General features: G+C 44.7%; 1 protein-coding gene across 3 annotated transcripts in view; it reads left to right on the top strand.

Annotated features, from left to right (window-relative positions):
* The window catches only part of ATP10B (ATPase phospholipid transporting 10B (putative)), a 134,279-nt gene that overhangs the window by 72,583 nt on the left and 33,937 nt on the right, over nucleotides 1–27,759 (top strand). For all 3 annotated transcript variants that reach the window (XM_068980548.1, XM_068980547.1, XM_068980549.1), the window contains 5 exons: nucleotides 10,511–10,702; nucleotides 12,114–12,714; nucleotides 15,419–15,528; nucleotides 18,313–18,439; nucleotides 21,515–21,699. In XM_068980548.1, coding sequence (XP_068836649.1) covers nucleotides 10,511–10,702; nucleotides 12,114–12,714; nucleotides 15,419–15,528; nucleotides 18,313–18,439; nucleotides 21,515–21,699 — 1,215 coding nt within the window. The remainder of the gene's footprint in view (nucleotides 1–10,510; nucleotides 10,703–12,113; nucleotides 12,715–15,418; nucleotides 15,529–18,312; nucleotides 18,440–21,514; nucleotides 21,700–27,759) is intronic.

Below are 27,759 nucleotides of genomic sequence, written 5' to 3'. Positions count from 1 at the left end.
CTGTTAATACATTTTAGAAATTAAGACCTTGCCAGTCACATCATTTGCAAATATTTTCTCCAAGTCCATAGGGTATCTTTTTGTATTTCCTTCTGCACAGATTTGCTGTGCAAAAGCTTGTAAGTTTGATTAGGTCTCATTTGTTTATTTTTACTTTTATTTCTATTGCCTTGGAAGACTGACCTAAAAAAATATTGTTATGATTTATGTCAGAGAGTGTTTTTCCTATGTCCTCTTCTAGGATTTTTATGATGCCATGTCTTATATTTAAGTCTTTAAGCCATTTTGAGTTTATGTTTGTGTGTCTTGTGAGGAGTGTTCTAACTTCATTGATTTACATGCAGTTGTCCAGTTTTCCCAACACTACTTGCTGAAGAGACTGTCTTTTCTGCATTGCATATTCTTGCCTCCATTGTTGAAGCTTAATTGACTGTAGGTGTGTGGGTTTATTTCTGGGACCTCTGTCCTGTTCTATTGATCCATATGTCTGTTTCTATGACAATTCTATGTTGTTTTTATTATTATAACGTTATAGTATTTTCTGAAGTCTGGGAGAGTTATGCCTTCAGCTTTGTCCTTTTTCCTCAGGATTGTTTTGGCAATTCTTGGTCTTTTATGATTCCTATAAATTTTAGTATTATTTGTTCTAGTTCTGTGGAAAGTGTCACTGGTAATTTGATAGAGATTGTTTTACATCTGTGGATTGCTTTGGGTAATATGGCCACTTTAACAGTATTAATTCTTCCAATCCAAGAGCATGGACTTCCTCTGTTTCTTTGTATCATCTTCAATTTCCTATATCAATGCATTATAGTTCTCAGAATATAAATCTTTCACCTCCTTGGTCTGGTTTATTCCTAAATATTTTTTGATGTGATTTTTAAAGGGATTTTTTTTTAATTTTTCCTTTCTGATACTTCATTGTTTGTTCTAAAGAAATACAACCAATTTCTGAATGTTAATCTTGTATTCTGCCACCTTGCAATTCTAGTAGTTTTTGTGTGGAATCTTTAGGGTTTTATACATATATTACCATGCTATCAACATACAGTGACAATTTTATCTGTTTCCTTCCAATTTGGATGCCTTTCCTTTTTCTTATCTGATGTTTGTGGCTAGGACTTCCAATACTATGTTGAGTAGAAATGGTGAGAATGGGCATCCTTGTCTTGCTCTAGATTTTAGTTCGGAAGGCTTTCAGTCTTTCACCATTGAATATTATGTTGACTGTGGGTTTGTCATAGATGGTTTTTATTATGTTCAGACATGTACCCTCTATACCCACTTTGGAAAGGGTTTTTATAATGAATCAATATTGTAGGGAACTCTCTTTTTGCCAGTCCACTGAGTTTTCCCCTTGGAGTTTCTGTCCCATTTGGGAAAAGCTCACCTTAACAATCCATGTGCTTTTATTTAAGCAAATATTTACTAACATTCAGTTCAGTTCTCCAGTTCTCTTGTCTGGAAAATCCCATGGATGGAGGAGCCTGGTGGGCTGCAGTCCATGGGGTTTCGAAGAGTCGGACACAACTGAGCGAGTTCACTTTCACTTTTCACTTTCATGCATTGGAGAAGGAAATGTCAACCCACTCCAGTGTTCTTGCCTGGAGGATCTGAGGGACAGAGAAGCCTGGTGGGCTGCCGTCTATAGGGTCACACAGAGTCGGACACGACTGAAATGACTTAGCAGCAGCAGTTCAGTTTAGTCACTCAGTCGTGCCCAACTCTTTGCAACCCCATGTTCTATAGCACACCAGGCTTTCCTGTCCATCACCAACTCCCAGAGCTTGCTCAAACTCATGTCCATTGAGTCGGTGATGCCATCCAACCATCTCATCCTCTGTTGTCCCCTTCTCCTCCTGCCTTTAATCTTTCCCAGAATCAGGGTCTTTTCCAATGAGTCAGTTCTTTGCATCAGGTGGCCAGAGTATCAGTCCTTCCAATGAATATTCAGGACTGATTTCCTTTAGGATTGACTGGTTTTATCTCCTTGCAGTCCAAGGGACTCTCAAGAGTCTTCTCCAACACCACAGTTCGAAAACATCAATTCTTCAGTGCTCAGCTTTCTGTATGGTCCAACTCTCACATCCATACATGACTACTGGAAAAACCATAGCTTTGACTAGACAGACCTTTGTCAGCAAAATAATGTCTCTGCTTTTTAATGTGCTCTCTAGGTTGGTCATAGCTTTTATTCCAAGGAACAAGTATCTTTTAATTTCATGGATGCAATTACTAACACTGGACTCTCCCTATTCTTCACCCAAACTCAATATCAAAACCACAACCTCAGCAAGGGCAAAAACATCACTACCCTAAATAGTACTTCAGCCTTCAACTCCCCAGCAACCGAGAAAGTTTATGTCCACAATAGGATACAACCACATGGCTAAATACTCATAAGGAACCAAAGGGCAGATGGAAGAGTAAGCCTCCTTCCCTCCTCTGTTCCCCACCACTCAAAGACAACCATTATTTGAACTTTCCTGTGTCCTTCCCACAGGTGCTTGTAGCTATATCTTGCTGCTGCTACTGCTGCTAAGTTGCTTCAGTCGTGTCCGACTCTGTGCGACCCCATAGATGACAGCCCATGAGGCTCCCCTGTCCCTGGGATTCTCCAGGCAATAACACTGGAGTGGGTTGACATTTCCTTCTCCAATGCATGAAAGTGAAAAGTGAAAGTGAACTCGCTCAGTCGTGTCCGACTCTTCGAAACCCCATGGACTGCAGCCCACCAGGCTCCTCCATCCATGAGATTTTCCAGGCAAGAGTACTGGAGTGGGATGCTATTGCCTTCTTCAAGCTATATCTTAGGTTGGCCAAAAAGTTTGTTTGGGTTCTCATATGCTCTTATGGAAAAACCTAAAGGAACTTTTTGGAAAACCCAATAAAAGCATGCAAGTGGAATATACACATAAGCACACCCTTTCCCACAAATAAAAGTGCACCATGCACTGTCTTGGACTCGGAACTTCTCTTCAGCCTAATGAATCTTGAGGAATATTGCATGCATATAGACAAATGGACAGATATTCAGTGGAGAGCTGCCTTGTCACTTTTTAAATGGCTGTTAAAATCTGTTGACTGGTTGAGCCATCATCTGTTTCTACAGGTATATAAGGTTTTTTTTATAGATTCTTAGAGCATGACTGCTAAATTGAGATTTTGTGCATGTTTAAAATTTGGAGTGATACTACCCCAGTGGTTGTACCAGTCCAGACACTCACCAATAGCAAATGGAAGGGTCTGCTTCCTCTTCATCTGTCAATTCTATATATTCTCAGTATCTACATTTCTTGGACTAGCCTTTCATTTATTGTCAGTCAGCCAACAAATACAAAACAAGCATCTACACTATGGCAAGTACCATTCTAGCCACTGGGGATATAAAGTCTAATGGGGCATCATCCCTGATTTCAGGCATTTGCAGTCCAATGAAGGGGCAAGAAGAACCCCAGTGACACTGCTCTCAGGCTGGGACGTAAGGGGGCAGAGGTGCATAGAAGCCCAAAGGAAATGCACTTATATCAAACTAGGAGTCAGGGGAGCTTCCTGAAAGGGTTAGCATCAGAGCTGAATTTGAGACAAAATTAAAGGTTAACCAGAGCAAAAAGAAGAAACCATCTAGTGGTGGGATTGCAGGTTTTTGTAGGTTAGACATTCCATACAAGCCAATGGAGACTTGCAGTTCTAAACAGTAGCTGGAATAAGAGGCACAGGTCATAGAGAGGGGAAGAGGAAATGGAGGCATGTGAGGAACGAGGCCGCAGTTTGTTCCAGGCCTGCACACCAGGGCTCCTGTTCATTTCCACCGCTGGCTCTGCGGGTTCCCACAGCGGCAATCTGCTGCACTCAGTCAATGATTGTCAGCAAGGTGACTGTGAATGAACTGTCACTTAAAGTGAGAGGAGAGTAGTGGATTGGAGCTTGGCCACCTCCTCACAGCTTTCAATGTCGAATGCTCCCAGCCAGAGAGGAAATGGGAGCAATAGGGCAGCCATATCGCCTAGAACCTTGTACTCAAACTGTGGTCCTCAGGCCCACAGCAGGCAGGAGCCCCCCTTGGGAGCTTATAGAAATGCAGATGCTTAGGCCTCACTCCAGACTTGCTGAATCAGCATCTGTGTTTAAACAAGATGCCTAGCTGATTCAGGTACCTGTTAGAGTTTGGGAAGTACTGGCATCATTTTTAAGGGTTTGGGTCTAGCATCAGCAGAACTGGGTTCAGGACTGAGCTCTTTTATTGATTTTGAGACCTTAGACAATTTACTTATTTGCAGTGAGCCTCATTCACTTCACTAATAAAATGGGGGAATGATAATAGCTATTTAATGCTGTTATAATGACATAATATACATGGAAGCCAGGCTTCCCAGGTGACATTTGTGGTAAAGAACTTGCCAGACAATACAGGAGACATTAGAGACGCGGGTTCAATCCCTAGGTTGGGAAGATCCCCTGGAGAAGGCAACCCACTCCAGTATTCTTGCCTGGAGAATCCCATGGACAGAGGAGCCTGGCAAGCTACGTGGGATCGCAAAAAGTCAGACACAACTAAAGTGACTTATCACACACATGCAACCACTTAGCATAGCATTCACTTTGTTGTTAGTTGTCAACAGACACAATCCAGTGATAATAACAGGATCCTTGAGGGTGTGGTGTGAGATCAGCGAGCACCTTCTTCAAAGAGGAAGCCTTGGGGGTTTTGCTATAGAAAGAAATCCAACTGATTGGGTGCCTGGTTGCCACAAAGCTCTAATTGGAACAACCAGTAGCCCCACAGATGTGTATTTCTTTTCCTTCAGAGAAATAGACTAGCCAAAGGGCCCAGAGGTGGGTAAGGGGCGCTGCTTTCTTGCTAAGTGTCCTACATGCCAAGTTCCTAATGTTAACAAACCAGATAGGAAACCAATGGGCTGTGGGCAAAGGGAACCAGGAAGAAGCTGCCCTGCAGAAACAAGTCTGTGTGAATGGATAAAGCTGCTGTGACATCTGCCGTTGACACCTGCAGCCTGGGCCTGCTGCCAGTGCCAGAGACAAGTAGGCCCTTAGCCGAACTTCTTTTAATACATTGCTGTATGATTGGAAGGAAATACTAAGAAACAGTTTTAACAAAGAGCCCCTGTGAGTTCTTCAGTGGTGAGGTAGTGTCTTGCCCTAGATAGGAGTCAGGCAACAAAGGTTTGAGCGAGTGCCCGCAGGCTGCCAGGCACCGGGACACATCGCAGTCTCTGCCCTTATGGCACTTAGAGACTAGAGAGTAAATGGACATGCAATAAATACCCATTAAACCATTTTATCTGTGTCACCGTTTGGAAATACATAATGCATAGCTTGGAGCAAAGCAGTGTGTTGTTGGGCTGGAGTCAGGTGGTGTGAAATCTGTCCTAGTTCTGACCCTGATTCAATGTGCAGTCTTGAAAAGTTCACTTCCCTCCTCCCTGGCACCCAGTTTTATCATCAGGAAAAGAGGGGATTTGGCTGTGATGACATCCAAGCTTGTTCCCAAGTCTGGGTATCTGTGGTAAGGGTTAAAAGCATCCCATTTAGGTACCCTCACCAAAAAAAAAAAAGATAAAATATTTTCTGGAAAAGATCCCCATAATCCCCTTTATAATCTTGTGGACTGTCTGCTGAGCCCTAAGGATTAGATATACAAGCTCACTGAGATGCCAGACACTAAAAATGCCAGCAGTCAGCAAGCAAGAATCAAAGGCTACTTCTTTCTCATGGGGGATCTTGCCTGGCATGGGGGTTAAAGCGCAAAAATTCTAGAGTTGAACTTTCTTGAATCAACTGACTATATGACCTGGACAAGATGCCTAGTCTCCCTGGGCAGCAGTTTCTTCATTTGAAATGCAGAGGTAACTGGGAGAATAGTAGTTGTTCAGTCACTCAGTCGTGTCCAACTCTTCGACCCCATGAACTGTAGCACATCAGGCTTCACTGTCCTTTATCATCTATCTCCCAGAGATTGCTCAAACTCATGTTCATTGAGTCCATGATGCCATCCAACCATCTCCTCCTCTTTTGTCCCCTTCTCTTCCTGCTTTCAATCTTTCCCAGCATCAAGGTCTTTTCTAATGAATCAGTTCTTCTCATCATGTGGCCAAACTATTGGAACTTCAGCTTCAGCATCAGTCCTTCCAATGAATATTCAGGACTGATTTCCTTTAGGATTGACTGGTTGGATCTCCTTGCAGTCCAAGGGACTCTCAAGAGTCTTCTCCAACACCACAGTTCAAAAGCATCAACTCTTCAACACTCAGTCTTCTTTATGGTCCCTCTCACATCCATACATGACTACTGCAAAATCATAGCTTTGACTAGATGGAACTTTGTCAGCAAATAATGTCTCTGATTTTTAATATGCTGTCTAGTTTGGTCATAGATTTTCTTCCAAGGGGCAAGCATCTTTTGACTTCATGGATGCAGTCACCATCTGTGGTGATTTTTGGAGCCCAAGGAAATAAAGTCTGTCACTGTTTCCATTGTTTCCCCATCTATTTGCCATGAAATGATGGGACCTAAACAGCATATTAAGAAGCAGAAACATTACCTTGCCAACAAAAGTCCATCTAGTCAAGGCTATGGTTTTTCCAGTAGTCACATATGGATGTGAGAGTTGGACTGAACTGAGTGCCGAAGAATTGATGCTTTTGAACTGTGGTGTTGGAGAATACTCTTGAGAATCCCTTGGACTGCAAAGGGATCCAACCAGTCCATCCTAAAAGAGATCAGTCCTGGGTGTTCATTGGAAGGACTGATGTTGAGGCTGAAACTCCAATACCATGGCCACCTGATGTGAAGAGCTGACTCATTTGAAAAGACCCTGATGCTGGGAAAGATTGAGGGTGGGGGAAGAAGGGGACAACAGAGGATGAGATGGTTGGATGGCATCACTGACACAATGGACATGAGTTTGGGTAACCTCCAGGAGTTGATGATGGACAGGGAGGCCTGGCATGCTGCAGTCCATGGGAAAGAATCAGACACAACCAAGCAACTGAACTGAAGTGATGGGACCAGATGCCATGATCTTAGTTTTCTGAATGTTGAGCTTTAAGCCAGCTTTTTCACTCTCCTCTTTCACTTTCATCAAGAGGCTCTTTAGTTCCTCTTCACTTTCTGCCTTAAGAGTAGTATCATCTGCATGTCTGAGGTTGTTGATATTTCTCCAGCAATCTTGATTCCAGCTTGTGCCTCATCCAGCCCAGCATTTTGCATGATGTACTCTGCATATAAGTTAAATAAGCAGGGTGACAATATGCAGGCCTTGACACGCTCCTTTCCCAATTTTGCACCAGTCCATTGTTCCATGTCTGGTTCGAACTGTTGCTTCTTGACCTGCATACAGTTTTCTCAGCAGGCAAGTAAGTGGTCTGGTGTTGCCATCTCTTTAAGAATTTTCCACAGTTTGTTGTGCTCCATGCAGTCAAAGGCTTTAGCATAGTCAATGAAGCAGATGTTTTTTTCTGGAATTCTCTTGCTTTTTCTGTGACCCAACAGATGTTGGCAATTTGATCTCTGGTTCCTCTGCCTTTTCTAAGTCCAGCTTGAACATCTGGGATATAGGTAACATGCTCCAGGGATGCAGTGAGATGACAGATGTACAGACCACCAGAAACACTCCACAGATAAGCACTCTCATTACTGTTAGGGTAAATCGGCTCAGAGTTCTTTGAACAGTGTTGTAAACTGATGGCAGGTACTGGAGGGACCCTGAAATAAGGTTAGAGGACTCAGCATGGGAGTATTGGGAAGGGAGCATACTACTTTACTATGACCACAGAAAGGAAGACCCTAGCCTCACAATCAAGGGGTCTGATGTGCACTTCTGGCTTACACTGACTCCTTGAGTGGCACTGGTCAAGTCAGCCCATCCTTCTGGCTTTCAGCTGAGATGAGTTTCATCTCTGGTTGGGGCTGTGAGAACCCAGTGAGATGCATAAATGACCCTGTTGGAGAGGTAGGATGAGCTCCATCACTGTGAGCTCCTGCTGTGACAGCTGCTCTCAAAGGCACAGAGGGCGGGTGGTCCTCGCTCCTTCCTAAGCTTTCTGAAAGCGCAGACACCATATGGTGCGGATGGCCCACCGTTACTCACTACAGGGCCATGAGAGGAGATGCAGGTGATGCAGTGTTACTAGCACTCTTCCTTTTCATAAACAGGTTCTTTGCAGGAAACTCTCCTCTTAATATGGGATGAACAAGATGGAAGTGTAGGTGCTGACTCTGTGAGAGTCCTCCAAATGAAGGTTAGAGCTCTTTGGAGCGTGTGCTCCACGTCCTATCCACTTCCCCTGATCAACTGTGCAGGTGGAGACCAGAATCTCATCCCTCCAGTACCTCCACGCCCGTCTGTGTTTCCTCCCTGTGACTCTCCCTGTGACCTATGCCAGCAGACCAGGGAGCTTAGAATCTGATCTCTGGGGTAATTGCAGTTGGTAGTCAGAGAAGACACAGTCCGAGGACACTTCCCTACAGGATTTTTTTTTTAATTTTTCATTTTGCATTGAAGTATAGCCTATTAACAATGTTGTGGTAGTTTCAGGTGAGCAGCACTGGGACTCAGCTGTACGTACATGTATCCATTCTCCCCCAGTCTTCCTTCCCATCCAGCCTGGCACATAACATTGAATAGAGTTCTATGTGCTACAGTAAGACCTTGTTGATTATCCATTTTGAATATAGTAGTGTGTACATGACCTTCCCAGACTCCCTAACTATCCCTTCCCTCTGGCAACCATAAGTTCATTTTCTAAGTCTGCCCCACGGGATGTTTTTAATTTCAACTTGGGTTCTAGTTTGTAAAACTTGCCGGCTTATTGGCCCCTCAGTCTTCTCTCTGCATGTATCAGTCAAAATTCCTTCAGTGCATCTTTTTCAATCATTGACTCTTCTAAACTTGAATGAACCTGTGAACTCTGAGCATTGATAGAAATGGCTGTATGTAACAATGTCTTTACAGAATGGCTTTTGTCATATCTATGAAGAGCTGGTGTTTATTGAACTTCTGCTTCACATCAGGCAGACGTGAAGTTCCAGAAGAAACTTTGGAGTTCCAGAAGATACAACTTCATAGAAAAGGCAGTCCATCTTTCAGGCTCTTGGTTTATCTCTAGGGAGATCAAACATGGACATAAGAAAATTTAATTTAGAATATAGGCAATATGTAGTGAATTCTAGAGGGATGGAAGAAGTGGCAGTTTCAACAAAGATGTGAAAAAATTGGAAATCCATGAGTCAGATCCAGTCCGCAGAGTTTCTTAAAAAGAAATTTAAAAAAACACCAAAAACAGTCCTTACATCATTCTCTACTTTATCTTGAAAAATGCAGAGATTTAGCAAAATGCACCAGCCTTGGAGCAGTTTACTAGCAGAAGAGTCACCTCCTTTTCGATGGGGTGGGACTTGCCGGGTCTCACGGCCCCACTCCCCCAGCCCATAGTGTCCTCATCTGTAACTCGGCCATCTTCCCTCATTCACCTTACCTGCCTGACTCCTGTGGATATTCTCAGCTCGAGAAGCTGCTGCCGAAGCTTCTGCCTCAGAAGGCAGATTACTCACTGTGGCTGAGTCAGATCTCATGAACCCATGGAGTTGTTATGGTTATGAAGTCCAGGTAGGGTTTGGGTAGACGGGAGAGGACTTCCAAAAGAGTGTGATCAGAGGCCTAGCAGGGGAGTATACCCCCAAGAGGCAGCCACCAGACCACCTGGCTGAGCTGAAGGACCACGCACAGAGTGGTGGGAATCAACAGGAGAAATGCAAACTGGGAAATAATTTAGATGCCAGACTGAAATGATCATGTTCACAGTGAAGATCTGAAGATTTTTTAGTCTCAAGAATACCTTGAGGGAAATGGTGTCTTAGAAGGATGTATGGGAGATATACATATGAAGGGTTCGAACTAAACCAGGTGAAAGGCAGTCACCTCACTTTAAAGGCTGAATTGGAAATCCAGAGGGCTTCCTGGGGGACTCAGTGGTAAAGAATCCACCTACAATGTAAGAGATGTGGATTCGATCCCTGGGTTGGAAAGATCCCCTGGAGGAGGGCATGGCAACCCACTCCAGTATTCTTCGCTGGAAAATCCCATGGACAGAGGAGCCTGGTGGGCTACAGTCCATGGGGTTGCAAGAGTCAGACATGACTGAAGCAACTGAGCATGCATGCACAGATGCATGCATGTGGAAACCCAGGCTGGAGGGCTAGAGGGTCTGAGCCTGGCTGGAAGCATCAGGAATGAGGGGTAAATGGTGGGAAGATGCTACGGGGGCAGAACCGCCAGAGCCTGTATAACTGATGGACACATGGGCTTGAGGGAAGGGAAGGAACCAAATCAGACTCTGAGGTGAGCAGGCCCAGGTTAGGGGAGGCATGCTGGGTGCAGGATGCAGGAAGGACTGTATCAGCCTTGACCGGGCATGAGCGAATCTGCTGCAGGGGGCCTTCCTCCCCAGTCCCTTCAGGAAAGACTCTGACCCTAGCCTTTCTCTCCCAGGAGAAAGACGTGACTCCAGATAAAAATCTCCTGTCCAAGGTGCGAGACGCAGCTCTGTGGCTGGAGACCCTGTCAGATGGCAGAACCCCCAAGCCTTCCCCTGCCACCGCCTCCTCCATTGCTGACTTCTTCCTTGCCTTAACCATCTGCAACTCCGTCATGGTCTCCACGACTACCGAGCCCCGGCAGAGGGTAAGGACCAGTGATGGTGTGGCTGGGATGGATGGGAGGAGCAAAGCCATGAAGGGGGTGCCCTGCACAATAGCACAAAACACTTGGGTCCTTGTCACACTGTCACCGTGTCATCACTGTGAGACCTTGAACAAAGCTCTTGTCCTCTCTGGGCCTCAATCTCCTTATGTTTTAAATACAATATAAGAAGTTTCATATGAGTTTTCTGTGTAGATTTCACATTTTGTGTCTGTCTGCAGGGTAGACGTTAAAAGTTAACATTTACTGAGCGCTTGCTATGTGCAGGACTCTATGCCAAACGTCGCCTGCACTATCATTTAATCTTGATGGCCCAACAATCCTGTGGGTCTTTGGATTTAGCAAGTGAAGAAACAGTGGCTCAGAGAACTTGAGTAACTTAATGAAGGACATATGGTGAATACATGGAAGAACCATCTGTATGATTCTATCATAATATCACAGTTTACTGGTATCTGATTTTTAAACGGGGGGTTAAAAAAATGAACACCTTGTGTGCGGTTTTGCTAAGTTAGAGATAACACAGCTGGGTGGCCATTTATAAAAGATTATACTTGGAGTTATTTTTCAGTACTGAAGATCGATTTATTTTGATTATCCACATACTTTCACCCAAGCTCTCTTGTAAGTGATGAATAAGAATAATGGGTGTTACAACACTTGGCCACAAAAATCAAGAAAAAGAGGGTTCATCCAGGCACCAAACCAGAGCCCCTATTATTGCACCCAGGTTCTAAACTACCCTGAAAAGTCATCAAGTAATCAGAGGTCTGCAGGGAACTTTGGGAGGCAGGAAGCTTTATGTGAGAAGTTCTATGTTCAAGAAAGAAAGAGGTATACCTTCCAGTTCTCAGTTTTCAAGCTAATGGAAGGCTGCAGCTGGCAGGTAGCTCAGAAGCCTCTGGAGTCAGACAGACCCAGATGTGAGAGCCAGCTCTGCCACCTACAAGCTGGGTGATCACAGCCCACTTAATCTCTTTATGCCTTGGTTTCCTCATCCAGAGGTTGGGATAATGATAGGATCCCATAGCCCTGTTGCTGGGAGGATGAAGTGAGATGCTGCATGCAGAAATAAAGCAGGCAAGGTGATGATAAGGGTTCAGGGCCCGTGAACTGCAACCCTGAGTCTGGCTTTTGTCTCCTTTGCTTTGCTTGGTCCATGATCAAAGTGTGATGTCACCACCAATCCCTAGGAAGTCAGGGCTGGAAGGAAACCAGTGGCCTAACCCTCTCACGTTTTAGTTGGGTAACCCGAGGCTCACAGAAGGGGGAAGGCTTGCCCACCATCATTGAAGTGGATGACTGCAAAATGAGCTTCACATTCTGCCATAAGGCAGCTGGATAGTTTTCCCAACCTGGAGAGACATGTTCTCCTTTCCTCTTTTGCTTCAAGGTCACCATGCCACCCTCAACCAAGGCTCTGGGGACATCCCTGGAGAAGATCCAGCAGCTGTTCCACAGGTTGAAGCTTTCAAGCCTCAGTCAGTCCTTCTCATCCACTGCACCCTCCGACATGGACCTAGGGGAGAGCTTGGGGGCCAACATCCCCACCACGGACTCGGAAGAGAGAGATGATGGGTCAGTGTGCAGTGGTGGCTATTCCACTGATGGCGGCTACAAGAGCAGCACGTGGGAGCAGGGCGACATCCTGGGGGCAGGGCCGGGGGCCTCCCTGGAGGAGGTGCTGCAGGCCCCAGCCCTCAGCCTGGCTAGTCCCGAGCTCTGTTATGAGGCTGAGAGCCCTGACGAGGCCGCCCTAGTGCATGCTGCCCATGCCTACAGCTTCACACTGGTGTCCCGGACACCCGAGCAAGTGACCGTGCGCTTGCCCCAGGGCACCTGCCTCACCTTTGATGTCCTCTGCACCCTGGAGTTCGACTCTGTCAGGAAGAGGATGTCTGTGGTCGTGAGGCACCCACTGACCGGTGAGATTATCGTCTATACCAAGGGCGCCGACTGCGTTATCATGGACCTGCTGGAAGACCCAGGCTGCAGTGAGTCTGTCTTATCGGGGTCTAAGAAGAGAGGGTTCTGGTATTTAACTGGTGGCATGGAATGGTAACTGGGGGGCTTGAGTTACGGTGTCCCTCAGTCCAGCAGGTCCCAGCTGGATCACAAGCCCTTGAGATGTTTTCCTCATAGTATCTTCCTTAACACACATTGCTCCCCACATCTCCATGACCTGGAGAATTACAGAGCTTGTTAAAGGCATTTAAAAAAGAGGATCCTCTTTATTTATCCCAGTTTCTAATTTTCCAAGCTCAATTAAACATGGGTGCTCCATACACAAATTCCTCCCCACCCCAGGACATCCGTCAATATACCCTAGAAAATACTGTGGTCCTAACTCTTAGTTTTGGGGACAGGCCAACTGAACCTGAAGAGGGAAGTGACGTAAAAGAAGAAGCTCAGCCAACTAGTGGTGAATCCTAGTGGAGGTGTCCTAAATCCTGGTTCAGAGCTTTTGTCACACCACCAGAATTCTCCACTGGGCTCGATTTGCTCTGGGAAACCTCAGGGGATGCTCTTTATCATCCCTTTCCCCAGCCTCCCCAACATGGATTTTCATTAGCTTGCTCCAAGCCAGAAAAATGTTCCAAAGTCCCTACATTATCAGTGTCCAATTTTGGAGCAGCATGAATTAGTGTGTAGCCACTTCCTGACTGCTAACAAGGAGAAGACAGTTATGGGGCTATGATTCTCCCAGGACAGGAGATTCCAGCCAAGTTTCAGAATTGCCCAGGCAGCCCTGTGCCTCCTGCATTGTCAGCTATGGATCAGAGCCAATAGGTTCATGGGGATTGATGAGTGTTTAGAATGGGAAGGGAGCTAATTAAGTGTCTTCATCCCCAGACTCTGGCAGGCAAGTGGATTCAGTATTTCAGAGTCAGGGGAGCCACAGCATTCCGTTCCTGAACAACAGCTTTCCACACTGCCCTGGAGATATTTCTTTGTTCCTCACCTGATTCCAAAACGGATGAGAGATGCCTCCAATAAAAGATACATATACGATGTTACCATGAGATTTAAGAAGCAAAGATTTCAAAAGCAGGGGGGAAAATAACCTCAGGTTTAGCATATGTACAATGTTAGAACAGTCAATTTGACCCTGAGGTCCCTGGTAGCCTGAGCAGTAAAGTAAACTCAGAAGTACACAGGTAGAAGGCAAAAGGTGTTTTTAATCTCAGGAGCAGATGTCTTTGAATATAAAACATCGTAGATAGTGCTCCAAAAGACAAGGCACCAAGATTGTGCTTAAGGCATCTGGAAACCAGTAACATCTGAAAAATAAGGAAATCATCTTTGAAGGGATTTTATACTGCGTTAAAGCAGGCTTAGAGTAGTATTGGGAAAAAAAATCAGAGCTTTGTTGGACTTCCTCATGCTTGTCTTACTGTAAAGAATTGTACTTTTAATTTTGCTTTATATGGAGGGATGGATACAGGACATGAAATTTGTTTACTGTTTAGGGTTACTAAAGATCTCAAGCCAGTCCTGGTAAAGAAGAATTCTGATGCGTTTTTCAAGCTTAGACTTACAAAGTGCTGCCACTGATTAGGGATGTCTGTGATATCTCAGATGAAGGAAGTGGTGATGGCATCGATCCCGTCCCGTAAACCGCCAGCCCAGGCTGAAAAAATCTTTTTTATCTGATAGATAAAAGTACTGGAATTTCAAACGAAAAAGATAAATTTCTTCTAAGAGAAATGTATTATATAGGACTTCAAACGGGGGACTTTGAGCTATACAATGAAATATTTTTCACACTAGATTTACAGGAATCCAAAAAATATTTTTTTGAAGCCTACCTCAGCAAACCCAGTATCGTAAGGAACTTAGCAGTGAGATTTAGGTCTCTCTTCATCTTGGAAGCAACTTGCCATAAGGACTAAAGTAGATTACAGAGCATTTTTAAGACTTAGCAAACAGCTGGTTGGAGCTTCCCAGGTGATGCTAGTAGTAAAGAACCCTCTTCCCAATGCAGGAGACTGGAGTTTGATCCCTGGATTTAGGAAGGTTCCCTGGAGTAGGAAATGGCAACTCACTCCAGTACCCTTGCCTAGAGAAGTCCATGGACAGAGGAACCCAATTGGCTATAGTTCGCAGGGTCCCAAAAAGTCATACACGACTGAAGCAACTTAGCACACATGTAAACAGCTGGTTATTCAGGGCTAAACAAGTCACAGGGAAGACTTCTTATTCTTTGATTCAGCAGGCCTTCAACTGGCCCTTCAAGTCTCTACTATTTAAGTTCCCAGGTGATTCTGATGCAAACAGGTATTTGAGTTTTCCATGCTTTGTTTTTCCTGCACAGTATATAGGATCTTAGCTTCCCAACCAGGGATGGAACATAGGCCCCTGCATTGGAAGCACAGAGTCTTAACCACTGGACAGTCAGGGAATTTCAACAAACAAGCATTTGGGAATAATACTTGAAGCCACCTAACTTCCCTAAATAGTACTTCTCTCAGCCAGACTTTTGATGATCGGATATAGAGAGCGGACAGTTTAAGGACCCATGGAGTTACCACTTTGCAGGGCAGCCTGGAAGAGCAGCTTCGTGCTTGTGACAGGGGTATGTGTGTGGGGGTGGGGGTGGTATAAGGGAATTCCTCCTCTAAAGACTGCAGGGTGTTAGAAACAGGATCCCTGAGCATTTTGTCCATGACCTCATGGGGAACAATGACTATTTGACAGTGACTGACTCTGATGTGGAAAAGAAGATGAGGAAAATCCGAGCCCGGACCCAGAGGCATCTAGACTTGTATGCGAGAGACGGCCTTCGAACACTGTGTATCGCCAAGAAGGTAAGAATAAATTCTGCGTTTAGTGTCCAAAAGGCTCCGACCCTGCTTGTGTCTTTTCTGTTTCTTGTTAGATGATCCTCAATATTGGTTCTTCTAGTATTTTCAAAATTGGCTATCCTGACCACACAGACCCACAACTCTTGACAATCTTGCTGGGACAGAAATCTGAGTGGTAAGGTTCCTTATCAGTGTGGCCTTGTGGTTCCCTGCTTTTCATTGTCTATGTAATTGTTAACCTATAACTCATGATTTTTTAATGTTGTAATTTTGCCTTTAAATATCCTCTTACCTTTTCCATCATTTGCTGAGACCTAGAAGTTGGGAGATTTTATGTGATCACATACAAAGCTAGATTTCTGGTTTCTCTTGAAAATGTAGAGGATCTGGAAAACTGGATTACCATTCTTGGATAGTTTCAAATACTATAGCCAGGTAGCAGCAGATTCCTGCTGAGGAATACATTCTTCTGCGTTCCGGGGTTGGTCACAGTTCCTACCACTCTCTATCGCATTGCCCTCGGCCCAGCTAGATTCAAGAAGGTTACCTTCCCTGGGCCCTGCAGATCTTTCAGTCTGAAGCCCCTACAGGAAAGGCAAGCCAAGAGCTATGAATCCCAGAGCTGGAGTACCTAAAATCAGATAGGGGAGCTACAATGGGCATGCATTTCAAGATGGTTAAAAGTGACTTATGCGTTTGAACTGTGGTGTTGGAGAAGACTCTTGAGAGTCCCTTGGACCGCAAGGAGATCCAACCAGTCCATCCTAAAGGAGATCAGCCCTGGGATTTCTTGGAAGGGATGATGCTAAAGCTGAAACTCCAGTACTTTGGCCACCTCATGTGAAGAGTTGCCTCATTGGAAAAGACTCTGATGCTGAGAGGGATTGAGGGCAGGAGGAAAAGGGGACGACAGAGGATGAGATGGCTGGATGGCATCACTGACTCAATGGACGTGAGTCTGAGTGAACTCCAGGAGATGGTGATGGACAGGGAGGCCGGGCGTGCTGTGATTCATGGGGTTGCAAAGAGTCGGACACGACTGAGCGACTGAACTGACTGAACTGATAATTGATTTATAATGTTGTTAGTTTCAGGTGGACAATGAATCAGTTATACATATACATATATCCCTTTTTTTTTTAGATTCTTTTCAAACTTAATGGTTATCAGGGGGTAATGGGGGAAGGATAAACTAGGAGATTGGGATTGATATACACACTACTATATATAAAATAGATAACTAATAAGGACCTACTGTATAGCACAGGGAACTCTACTCAGTATTCTGTAATGGCCTATATGGGAAAAGAATCTAAAAGAGAATAGAAGTGGTTTCTTCTCCATAAACCCCAGAGCTCTTCATCTCTTTTGTGATGCTTAGCGCACCATAAAGTTCAAAAGCACCCACTTTAAAGCCAGGCCTGGGGCAAGTCCCATTCTCACCGTTATCAGTGATGTGACCTTGGGCAAGTTTCTTCACCCCTCTCGGCTTTAGAATGTTCTTATCTGTAAAACAGTGTGAGTGTTCACTACTTCATACAGTTGTCATGGAGATTCACTAAGATAACACAAGTAATGCTGGGACATTGACTAGCACTTTCTGCTCTATAGATTGTAATTAAAACCTTACCACTTTCTGTATTTTATTGAAATTATCTATTTCTATTTCGCCTCCTCTGATAAGACTGTTCTTCCTCAAAAGTAAAAGACCTACCTGTATCCCCTTTGTTTTCCCCACAGTGCCATGCATGGGTGGGAAATCAAAGAATATCTGATGCTTAGACAAAGGAATCATTTATTACTATAACAGACAGTGTGCATATAATGCCAACAGAGAGGTCTAAAATGCTATGGACTCCAGAAGAAGAACTATATCCTCTGGTGGTGGTTTAGTCTCTAAGTCATGTCTGACTCTTTCAACGCCATGGGCTGTAGCCCACCAGGCTCCTCTGTCTATAGGATTTTCCAAGCAGGAATACTAGAGTGGGTGCCATTTCCTTCTCCAGGGGATCTTCCCAACCCAGGGATTGAATCCAGGTCTCCTGCACTGTAGGCAGATTCTTTACCAACTGAGCTACCAGGGAAGCCCCCTGTGTCCCCTAGTTGGATTTTTTCAGCCATTGGACACCTCCAGGAGCTAGTGGAATAGTCTACCAGGCTACACAAGACCTGTCTGCTACTTACTTTTCCAGCCTCATCTCTGGTCCTCTCCATCTGGCTCTCCATCCTTAAGCCAACTGCTGTGTTCAGGGAACAGAAAGAAAGCCAAGTTCACTGCTGTTTCACGGCCTTTGAACTTGCCTCTCCCCATGACTGAACACTTCTCATCATTGGATTTCAGCCTGTACATCACCTTGTCTAAGGGTCCTGGCGACCCAAATAAAAATAACCCCTCTTCCCACAGCTATCCCCCTACCCAGTCGCATGCTGTTTGTCTTCCGTATAGTCCTTGGGATGGTCCATTCTTTTAAATTATTCACTTAGATAGTGTCTCTCACCCTCTACTAGCACATCAGCCCAGGTCTGTAGGGCTCTTGTCTTTCTTGATCTCTACTATATCTACAGTACCCAGAGCACCACAGAGGGCAACAGACATTTGATGATAATGGAACATGAAGATCAATCCTTCATCAATTCAAGAATATTAAAAAAAAATTTTAAAAATCATTGAGGGGAAAGCCCCATCTAATTGTATAGTGAAGCTCAAGTTGGCCTGTAGGAGGTCCAGCACGTGGGCAGGGGAAGGAGACACCCAGAGTTGTGAACAAGCCTCTTCCCATCTCATAGGTCTTGAGTGAAGAGGACTTCAGGCGATGGGCCAGTTTCCGGCGTGAGGCTGAGGCATCCCTCAACAACAGAGATGAGCTTCTCATGGAGACAGCACAGCATCTGGAGAATCAACTCACCTTACTCGGTAGCTAAAAATAAGTTTATTGTTACATTTTTTAAAAGGAATGCTACAAGCATTCACAGCCTTGATTCTGACACTATTACAAATGTGTCTCAATTAGGAGCCTCCCTGGGGTGCCCTTCCAGGCATTTGGCGCCAGTGAGCTGTGCCGACATCCTACCAGACTCCACACCCTGCTTCCCGAGGATGCCCAGGAGCATTCCTGCACTCCCTGCTGGAGGAAGCCAGGTTGCTTCTCCTCCAGTCATTCAAATGTTTATTGAGCACCTACTGTATGCCAAGTAGCACGCTAGGTATTATGGCTACAAGAGCCACGGACGCTGCCCTTGATGATTAAATAAGTAATTTCATCAGAGTGTGGCAAGAGTGGGACTGGGAGATGTAGCTGGTGGGATGGAAGCACAAAGGAGAAGGTGGCAACCTAGTGCAGAGCCAAGGAGGGCACAGGAGGGCTTGAGCTGATTGGAGAAAGGGAGCTCATCAAAGCGGGAGGGTGTTCCATGAGAGGGAAGGGCCTGAATGAAGGTCTGGAGGTGAGAAAGCCTGGCTAGCCGGAGACTTAGAGGTCTGCCTTGGCTGGCCCATGGAGTGTGAGGGAGACACTTGAGGTAAGAGAGGTCAGGAGGATGTAGATTAGGAAGGGCCATGTAAATCGTATGCTAAAGGTTTGGAAAAGGGGAGTTAAAGCAGGGACAGATTTATGTTTTACAAAAATCACTCTGACTGCTGCTATATAGACATTAGATGGCTACCCTGGGGGAAAGATGGAAAGCACCAGCTAAGAGACAGCAGTGGATTTCTGTTGAAGGAAAAGCGTTGCCAAGGGAGAAGGGAGAAATTCCTTTTTCAGATTGATCTCCTCACAGCTTGGGAACAAGATCTAGGAAAGGCAATGCCTGCACAGCATGCACATACTGGCCACGTGGCCACGTGGAAACAGCCTCCTTTGGGAGGCAGTGCTGACCTGGGGATGAAGGCCACCTCTTGGCCCCCGCACCTCTCTGAGCCTCTCTGCCTCCTCTAGATAAATGACACTCCATCTAGCTCAGCAGGCCGGGGTGAAGGGGAAGACCTAGGGTGTTGCTGTAAGAAGATGGTAAAATCTCTTTATACTTAAAACATGGCAGCAAGATTTAGTGGGATGAGTGGCGAGCCAGGGGAGGCAGTTTTGCACCATACCTCCTTCAGCCTTTTGTTTCCTGTGTTTGGACTGCAGAGGCCTTTGTCTGCTGTCTCACCAGGCTCCCTGGAAAGCTGGTCTGGAGAACTCACTCTAACAGGAACCAGGGGGTAGCTAGTCCAGACAGCTCCAAGTACACCAGGCCACGACCGGAATGTCATCCCATTAGGGCCCCTGACTCCTGCACACCTTTCCCCTTGTTCCAGGGGAGCCTTCTGGCCCCAGCTGGTGAGAAGCGCCCCTGAGCCAGTTCGGCATAAAAGAGAACACATTTGTTAGGACCTGTCGGCTTCCCTGGCTGAGAAAGGCTCTCACCACCTGTTCCATTTTCTCTCTCACACCACTAAATGTGTTTTTCCTCCTCTCTCGACTCTTCCTCCCTGTGATACACATCAGCTTCAGTCTCTCACCTTCCAGGTTAATGCTTGGAGGAAAAGATGAGGGTCAGGCGTCATTTGTCATGGGATTGTTCTCCAGTGCACTTGGGCCTGAAATACAAAATGGGCCCATTTCAGGATGGAGAGGTTTATTTTTCTTCCCTCACAGTGGCTTAGGATAGAGCAGACTGGGGCTGGAAAGAGACTTCATCCTGCCACCAAGAAACTGCCTTGCCATTCAGAAGCTGCACTGCATTCACACCGGCTCTCCCAGTACAAAATGATCTTTTCAATATGCATCCAGTGTGACTGCTTTGCCAACCTATTGTCACTCGGGATTATTAAAAGAAACGGCATGCTTCACTCCTGCCCAGAGTGAAACGGACAGCCATTAGTCTGTGGTCTGAAACGAATCTCAATTAAAATGCAGATTTATTTTTGCTTAATCACTTGGCAATCATTACATGTTTGGGTATAATTCATCAAGGTTGGCTCAAAGCTTGAGACCATTCAAAAAATGATGTAACTCACATCTTTAATTCCCTCTAAGAATAGTATTTTTAAAACCCAGCTCTATTAATTCTGTGGTGAGCACTTGCAGAGGAAAGACTTTAGTGCCCCCGTGTCTTTCCACTCCTATTGCGGCTATGCCGGTCCAGCCACACCCGCTTTCCTCTGACTCTTAGCCCTGAGCTTCATCCTGCTTCCTCCACCCTCCAATCCAGTCTCTAGAATGATCTTTTAAAAATTCAAAACTGTCCATCACTCTCCAACTTAACCCCCTTTAATTTGCTACCAAGTCAATGCCAAATCCCTTCAAGCCCTGATGGGCTCCCCATGACCCAGCACCCCCCCTCCCTGCCTCATCTCTCACCCACTCGGCCTCCCTTTTTGTGTCATCTTCAACTCTGACCTCTGGACTTTCACTCATTCTGCTTTCTCTGCCTGGAATTCTCCTCCTTCCCCACCTTCAGGGTTTATCTTCCACGTCTGAGATTGAATGGCACTTCCAACTTCCCTGGTGGCTCAGACGGTAAAGAATCTGCCTGCAATGCAGGAGAATCTGGGTCAGGAAGATCCTCTGGAGAAGAGAATGCCAACCAACTCCAGTATTCTTGCCTGGAGAATCCCTTGGACAGAGGAGACTGGTGGGCTACAGTCCATGGAGTCGCAAAGAGTCAGACACGACTGAGCGACTAACACTTTCACTTGTTTTTCTCCCTCAGCAAGGCCTCCCCTGATCTTCTAGATGAAGTTCAAGTCTCCGGGTATATGGTTGCCTGGCACTCTGGGCTTCTCTCCTCCCATCACTCGGTTATAAATCCTTATTCAACAGGGCTTTGAGTGCAGAGAGGGTGGGGACCAGCTCTGTCTCTGTTACTGCTGGATCCTGGGTGCTTAGCACAGCCTAGAACATGGAGATAATCAATAATCACTGCCTGGTTTGATAGGGCCTTGGGGAGATTAAGCAGCTCCTTTTTCCAACAGAAATGTGAGCTATGCTGTCTTTCCTCATTCCAGGAGCCACTGGGGTTGAAGACCGGCTGCAGGAAGGTGTTCCAGACACCATCGCTGCTCTGCGGGAGGCTGGCATCCAGCTCTGGGTCTTGACTGGAGATAAGCAGGAGACTGCGGTCAACATCGCCTATGCATGCAGACTCTTAGACCAGACGGACACCGTTTACTCCATTAACACAGAGAGTCAGGTGAGGCCAAAGTAGAGCCCAGATGTCCAGGTGCAGAGCGGTACCTAGGCCAACAGGAGACAGGATTACGGGTACCCAGGGGCAGCACCACCACCCCCCGCCCAAATCTTGGCCCTCCAGCAGTCCTGGTCCTCTGCTTCATCCCCACACATGGTTGACAGGTCTATTTATATTCGTCTAGCAAAACATAGTAGCAAGGTGCGGCTCTCCCAAATCCCACCCTTCGCCAGTCTCCCCATTCTGAATATGAGAAACTGAGGCCCACAGAGGGGCTGAGTCACTGCCCAGGGCCACCATCTGGTCTCTATAGACAGACTAAGCTTCGAGCGCCCTTCTCTGGCCAGGCAGTGCTGTTTGCATCATTCCAGACTGTCTGCTCACAGAGTCTCAGTTGTTAATTTCTTATACTTTGGATTAACTCATCCATTGAAAAACCCTACCTAAATTGACATGGTTCTGAGTTTAAATTTTCGGCTCCAATTTGTAATATCAAACTGGTTGCCACAGAATGAAATCTGAAGAAAGTACACAAGACCCGTATGCTTTGATGGGATGGGAGAGAGAGAAAGATAGGCCAAGTTCAAAAATTGCAATTTTCAGCCTAATAGGTTGTGAGTGGCAGGGAACAATGTTTGGAGAAAAAGGGCTGTATGACGTCTAAGGAAGTGTATTTAAAGTTGCAATGGTTTTTCTATTTAGGAGGAAAACATCTATTTTCAGGAAGTAAACTGAAGAAAGTAAAATTTCACTAGCTCCTTGGCCGATGAACATGGGAAGCAGGTGTTGGCTCAGTCGCCCCTATCAAAGAGAGTAGTACTGGAATAGATGTGGAGTTGGAACAAGAAAGACACTGGGTTGTGGGGGTGGTAGGTGGAGGGCACTGGAGACCTAGAACATTCCATGGGGAGAAGGATGGAGAGAAGGAGGAAGATGAGAGACGAGAAGAACAGCACAGAGAGGCAGGAAGGATGACGGAATCTCACTCCTTCGCTTTTGCCTGAGGCTGATCTGGACCTGAAACAGATGCTTACAAGTTTCAGTTTGGTTTTCATTCAATGAAGAATCCATGTAATTTTTTAAAAAGAAGTGGTGTATCCTAATAAAAAGTGCCAGAGACCCTAAAGTGGCCTAAAGATGAATTAGGAAAATCACTTACTTTCTTGTCAGGTGCACAGACTATGCTATGATTAGATGAAACCCGGGTGAATTTTCAAGATGAAAATAATCTCAGGGAAATCTTGGCATTAATATTATGCTCAAGAAAGAAAGCAATTTGCATCTCGCTTGAGTGCTTGATCCCTGTAACAGTGTGGATGTCTGCCTGCCCAGCTTGCAACGGCAATTCCATTTGCAGTGATCATTTCACTTCCAGGAGGAGGACATCAACATGCCTATGAGTCCTCCTGAGAGGGGTGGAGTGGCTTTCTGTGGATTCTGTTGAATGCAATGCCTTCCTGTAAGAAGCTGAGGATGTTTGTTGATTAATTAGCCGAAGTTCCCAAGAAACAGCAGCTCACATCCAAATTGAGCTCAGTCACTGTCAACCATTTTAAAGATGTCCATGACCCTCCAAGATGGTACCTGAATGTTGAGCATTGCCCACACCCCTAGGCCCACTAAAGCTGAAAGATTAGGCTTTCTCATCCTGTTGAAAAAGTCATGGGTACAGAGATAGCACAGAGTCGGCATCACTAACTCAAAGGACATGAGTTTGAGCAAACTCCAGGACATAGTGAAAGACAGGAAAGCCTGGCATGCTGCAGTCCATGGGGTCGCAAAGAGCTAGACACGACTTATGACTGACCAACAGCAACAGAGAGATGTTAAGACAGAAATGGGGGAAATCCATTCTAAATCTGATTTATTTAAATCCCAGTTTAATGTAATTACATATTCTGTAGGCATTTTTTCCAATAGTTTTAATCTGTTTGATTCTATATACATTGATTTAGGACTGTTGTTTCTTTGTTATGTATCTTAAAGCAATAAGCAAGTTACGAGACCTTTCAAAACTTCAGGGTTCTCATCCATAAAACGAGAGAATTACCAACCCATCACTGGAAGTGTTAATCTGTCAAGGAATTTTAGAAGGGCCTATATAGTATTAGATGTTGTTGCTTAGTCACTCAGCCACGTCCAACTCTTTTGTGACCCCATGGGCTGTAGCCCACCAGGCTTCTCTGTCCATGGAATTCTCCAGGCAAGAATTATCGAGTGGTTGCCATTCCCTTCTCCAGGATCTTCTTGACCCAGGGATCAAACTTGTGTCTCCTGCACTGGCAGGCAGATTCTTTACCACCGAGCCACCAGAGGAACCCATAGTGTTAATAGGAACTAGTAATAGCAACTATTATTATTATAACTGACAACATATATTGGAGACTTATTATGGTCCAGATACCATATTTCGCCAAACTTCAGTCTTCTCATCTGTAAGATGGGGAATTAAAAAGTTTTATTTCAGAGGCTATTGGGGGGATTAGATAAGATCATAGAAGAAAAATATTTATTAACACAGGATGTGTATGAGCTAACAAATTACCCCTAAACTTAGTAGCTGAAAACAGTGGACACTTATTATCCCACAGTGTTTATGGGTTAGGAGTCCAGGAGCACTTAGCTGGCTACCTCTGGTTCACGATCTCTCTTGAGGTTGCAGTCAGGGATGTGAGCTCATCTAAAGGCTCAGTGGGATGGGTCATTTGGGGATGGGGAGTCCTCCTCCTTCCAAGTTCATGGAAATGATTTTAAGTAGGCTTCAGTTCCTCTCCATGGGAGCCTCTCCATAGAGATGCTTCACAACATGGCAGCTGGTTTCCCCCAGGGTAAGCCATTCAAGAGAGAGAATGAGAAAGAGTGCCAAATTGTAGCCACAGTCTTTTGATAGACTGATCTGGGAAGTGACAATCCATCACTTTTGCAAAATTTTCTTCCTTAGAAAGGAAATATTAGTCATAATGACAGTCAAGGGTTGGAGATTACACAAAGAAGGACATGACTCTCAGGAGGTATAGGGATCACTGAGAACCATCTTATAGACTGCCTGTCTCCACACCTGACAGATACTAAAGGGTAAATGAATGGTAACAATTGTGATTATTATGTAGACAGTTTGAAGGAAGTACATTCAGAGACTTTATTTTGAAGCTTCTGTTTCTAATGATTTGCTGCAGTCATATGTTGGAGGAATTTATAGGCATACCTCATTTTATTGCACTTCACAGATACTGTGTTTTTTACAAATTGAAGTTTCATGGAATTGAGCAAGTCTGTTAATGCCTTCTTTCCAAAAGCATTTGGTCACTCTTGGTCTCTGTGTCACATTTTAGTAATTCTCACAGTACTTCAAGCTCTTTCATTATTATTGTATTTGTCATGGTGATCTGTGATCAGTGATCTTGCTGTTTTAGGGTGCCACAAACTATGCCTGTATTAGACGGTGAACTTAATCAATAAGTGTTGTGTGTGTTCCGAGTGCTCTACCATCCAACTGTTCTCTGTCTCTCTCCCTTTCTTCAAGCCTCCTTATTCCCTAAGACACAACAGTATTGAAATTAGGCCAGTTAATAACCTTCCAGTGGCCTCCAGGTGTTTAAGTGAGAGGGAAAGTACATCTCTAGCTTTAAACCAAATGCTAAAGATGGTAAACCGTCTGCCTACAATGCAGGAGACCTGGGTTCGATCCCTGCATGGGGAAGATCCCCTGGAGAAGGAAATGGCAACCCACTCCAGTACTCTTGCCTGGAAAATCCCATGGAGCAAGGAGCCTGGTAGGCTACAGTCCATGGGGTCACAAAGAGTCAGACATGACTGAGCGACTTCACTTCATTTCACAATGAAGAAGGCATGAAGAAAGCCAACAGAGACCAAAACTAGGCCTCTTGTGCCAAACAGTCAGCTAAGTTCTGAATGCAAAGGAAAAGTTCTTGAAGGAAATTAAAAGTGCCACTCCAGCGAACACACAAATGATAAGAAAGAGAAACAGCCTTATTGCTGATAAAGAGAACGTTTCAGTGATCTAGAGAGATCAAGCCAGCCACAACGTTGCCTTAAGCCAAAGCCCAAGCTAGAGCAAGGCTTTAACTTTCTTCAGTTCTATGAAGGCTGAGAAAGGTAAAAACCTGCAGAAGAAAAATCTGAAGCTAGCAGTGGTTGGTCCATGAGGTTTAAGGAAAGAAGTCATCTTTGTCACAAGGTGGAGCACTGAGTGTAGAAGCTGCAGCAAGTTATCCAGACAGTCCAGCTAAGACCATTAATGAAGGTGGCTGCCCTAAAGAACAGATTTTCAGTGTAGAGAAAGCAGCCATATATTGGGGAAAATGTGCTGTCTAGGACTCTAGTTAGAAAAAACTCAATGCCTGGCTTCAAAGGACAGACTGACTCTCTTGGACTAATGTGTCTCCTGACTTTAAGTTGAACCCAGTGCTCACTTACCATTCCAAAAATTATAGAACCCTTAAAAATTACGTTAGATCTACTCTACCTGTGCTCCATAAAAGGGATAACAAAAGACCAGATGACAGCACATCTGGTTTACTGAATTCAGTAAACATGGTTTACTGAATATTTTAAGCCCGCTATTGAGATGGACTGCTCAGAAAAAAGATTCCTTTCAAAATATTACCACTCATTGACAATGCACCTGGTCATCCAAGAGCTCTGATGGAGATGTACAATGACATTAATTTTGTTTTCATGCCTGCTGACACAACACTCATTCTGTGCATACCTGTACACTTTTTTAGATGTGATGTTACTGTGTGCTTAATAGACTGCAATATAAACATAACTTTTATTTGGCCTGGGAAACCAAAAAATTCATGTGACTCACTTTATTGCAGTAGTCTAGAACCAAACCCACAATATCTCCAAGGTATGCCTGTATATAAATTGTGCTAACCCCAGCTTCCAGCAAGGACTACTTTGCTCTCTTTCCCAGAGAAATGCTTCAGCTGTAATCACCTACTTCTGAACTACTTCCTGTGGCCCCTCTGGGTCCTATGCATGCCCTATTGCTTGCAATGCTCAGTTTAGCATCCTCTAAAGGAAGGCTCCAGAATAATGAACTGCAGTTCTACTCACTTCAGAAGAAATTATTCCAAATAGTCTTAGAAGCTCCTAGATCAATGGTCTTCAAACTTTCCATTTCAGAACAAACCACAATTTTTGCCTAAATCCATATAATACCTATACTGTTATTTATTTAATAAGTTCATTTAAATAGACTAAAAATTTTTAAATTTCTTTTTAGAAGAATTTTTTAGCAGCACAATGAATGAAATATCATCTCTTGCCACGGATAAAAGAACACTGCTAAATAAAGACCCTATGAACAAAACAATGCAATTTAAATTGGTATTCCAGCTGACTGTCACAACTTTTCTCTATCTTTATTTAAAAGTGATGTTTACATAAGTGAAAGAGGTATTAAGGATATGTTTAGGTCCAAATCTGTCTTTATCTTTGATACAATCAAAAGTAGTGGAGAAGAATTGATAAGAGGAAATAGCTTCTTCCCCATATTTCAAGATAAACATCAGAAAAAATAAGTTTCTTTAAACCAATAAGACTCATCAGTTCAGTTCAGTTTAGTCACTCAGTCACGTCCAACTCTTTGAGACCCGATGAATCACAGCACGCCAGGCCTCCCTGTCCATCACTAACTCCCAGAGTTCACTCAAACTCATGTGCATCGAGTTGGTGATGCCATCCAGCCATCTCGTCCTCTGTCATCCCCTTCTCCTCCTGCCCCCAATCCCTCCCAGCATCAGGGTCTTTTCCAGTGAGTCAACTCTTCGCATGAGGTGGCCAAAGTATTGGAGTTTCAGCTTTAGCATCAGTCCTTCCAATGAACACCCAGGACTGATCTCTTTTAGGATGGTATACATGGTCAGTTTCAACCAGTGTGACCAATACATTTGTACCAATGATAAATAAACAATGTATTTTTTCAATTACAAAGCCACAAGTCGAATCATAATGATCTGCCTCCACTACTAAATTGGATGACTTTAAACAACTTACTAAGGATTTCAGTTTCAATTTCCTCATCTCTAAGCT

This window comes from Capricornis sumatraensis, chromosome 9 (genome assembly GCF_032405125.1).
Source record: "Capricornis sumatraensis isolate serow.1 chromosome 9, serow.2, whole genome shotgun sequence".
Taxonomy (NCBI): domain Eukaryota; kingdom Metazoa; phylum Chordata; class Mammalia; order Artiodactyla; family Bovidae; genus Capricornis; species Capricornis sumatraensis.
Note: the sequence above shows the minus strand (reverse complement) of the source record. Positions and strands in the feature narration are given on the sequence as shown.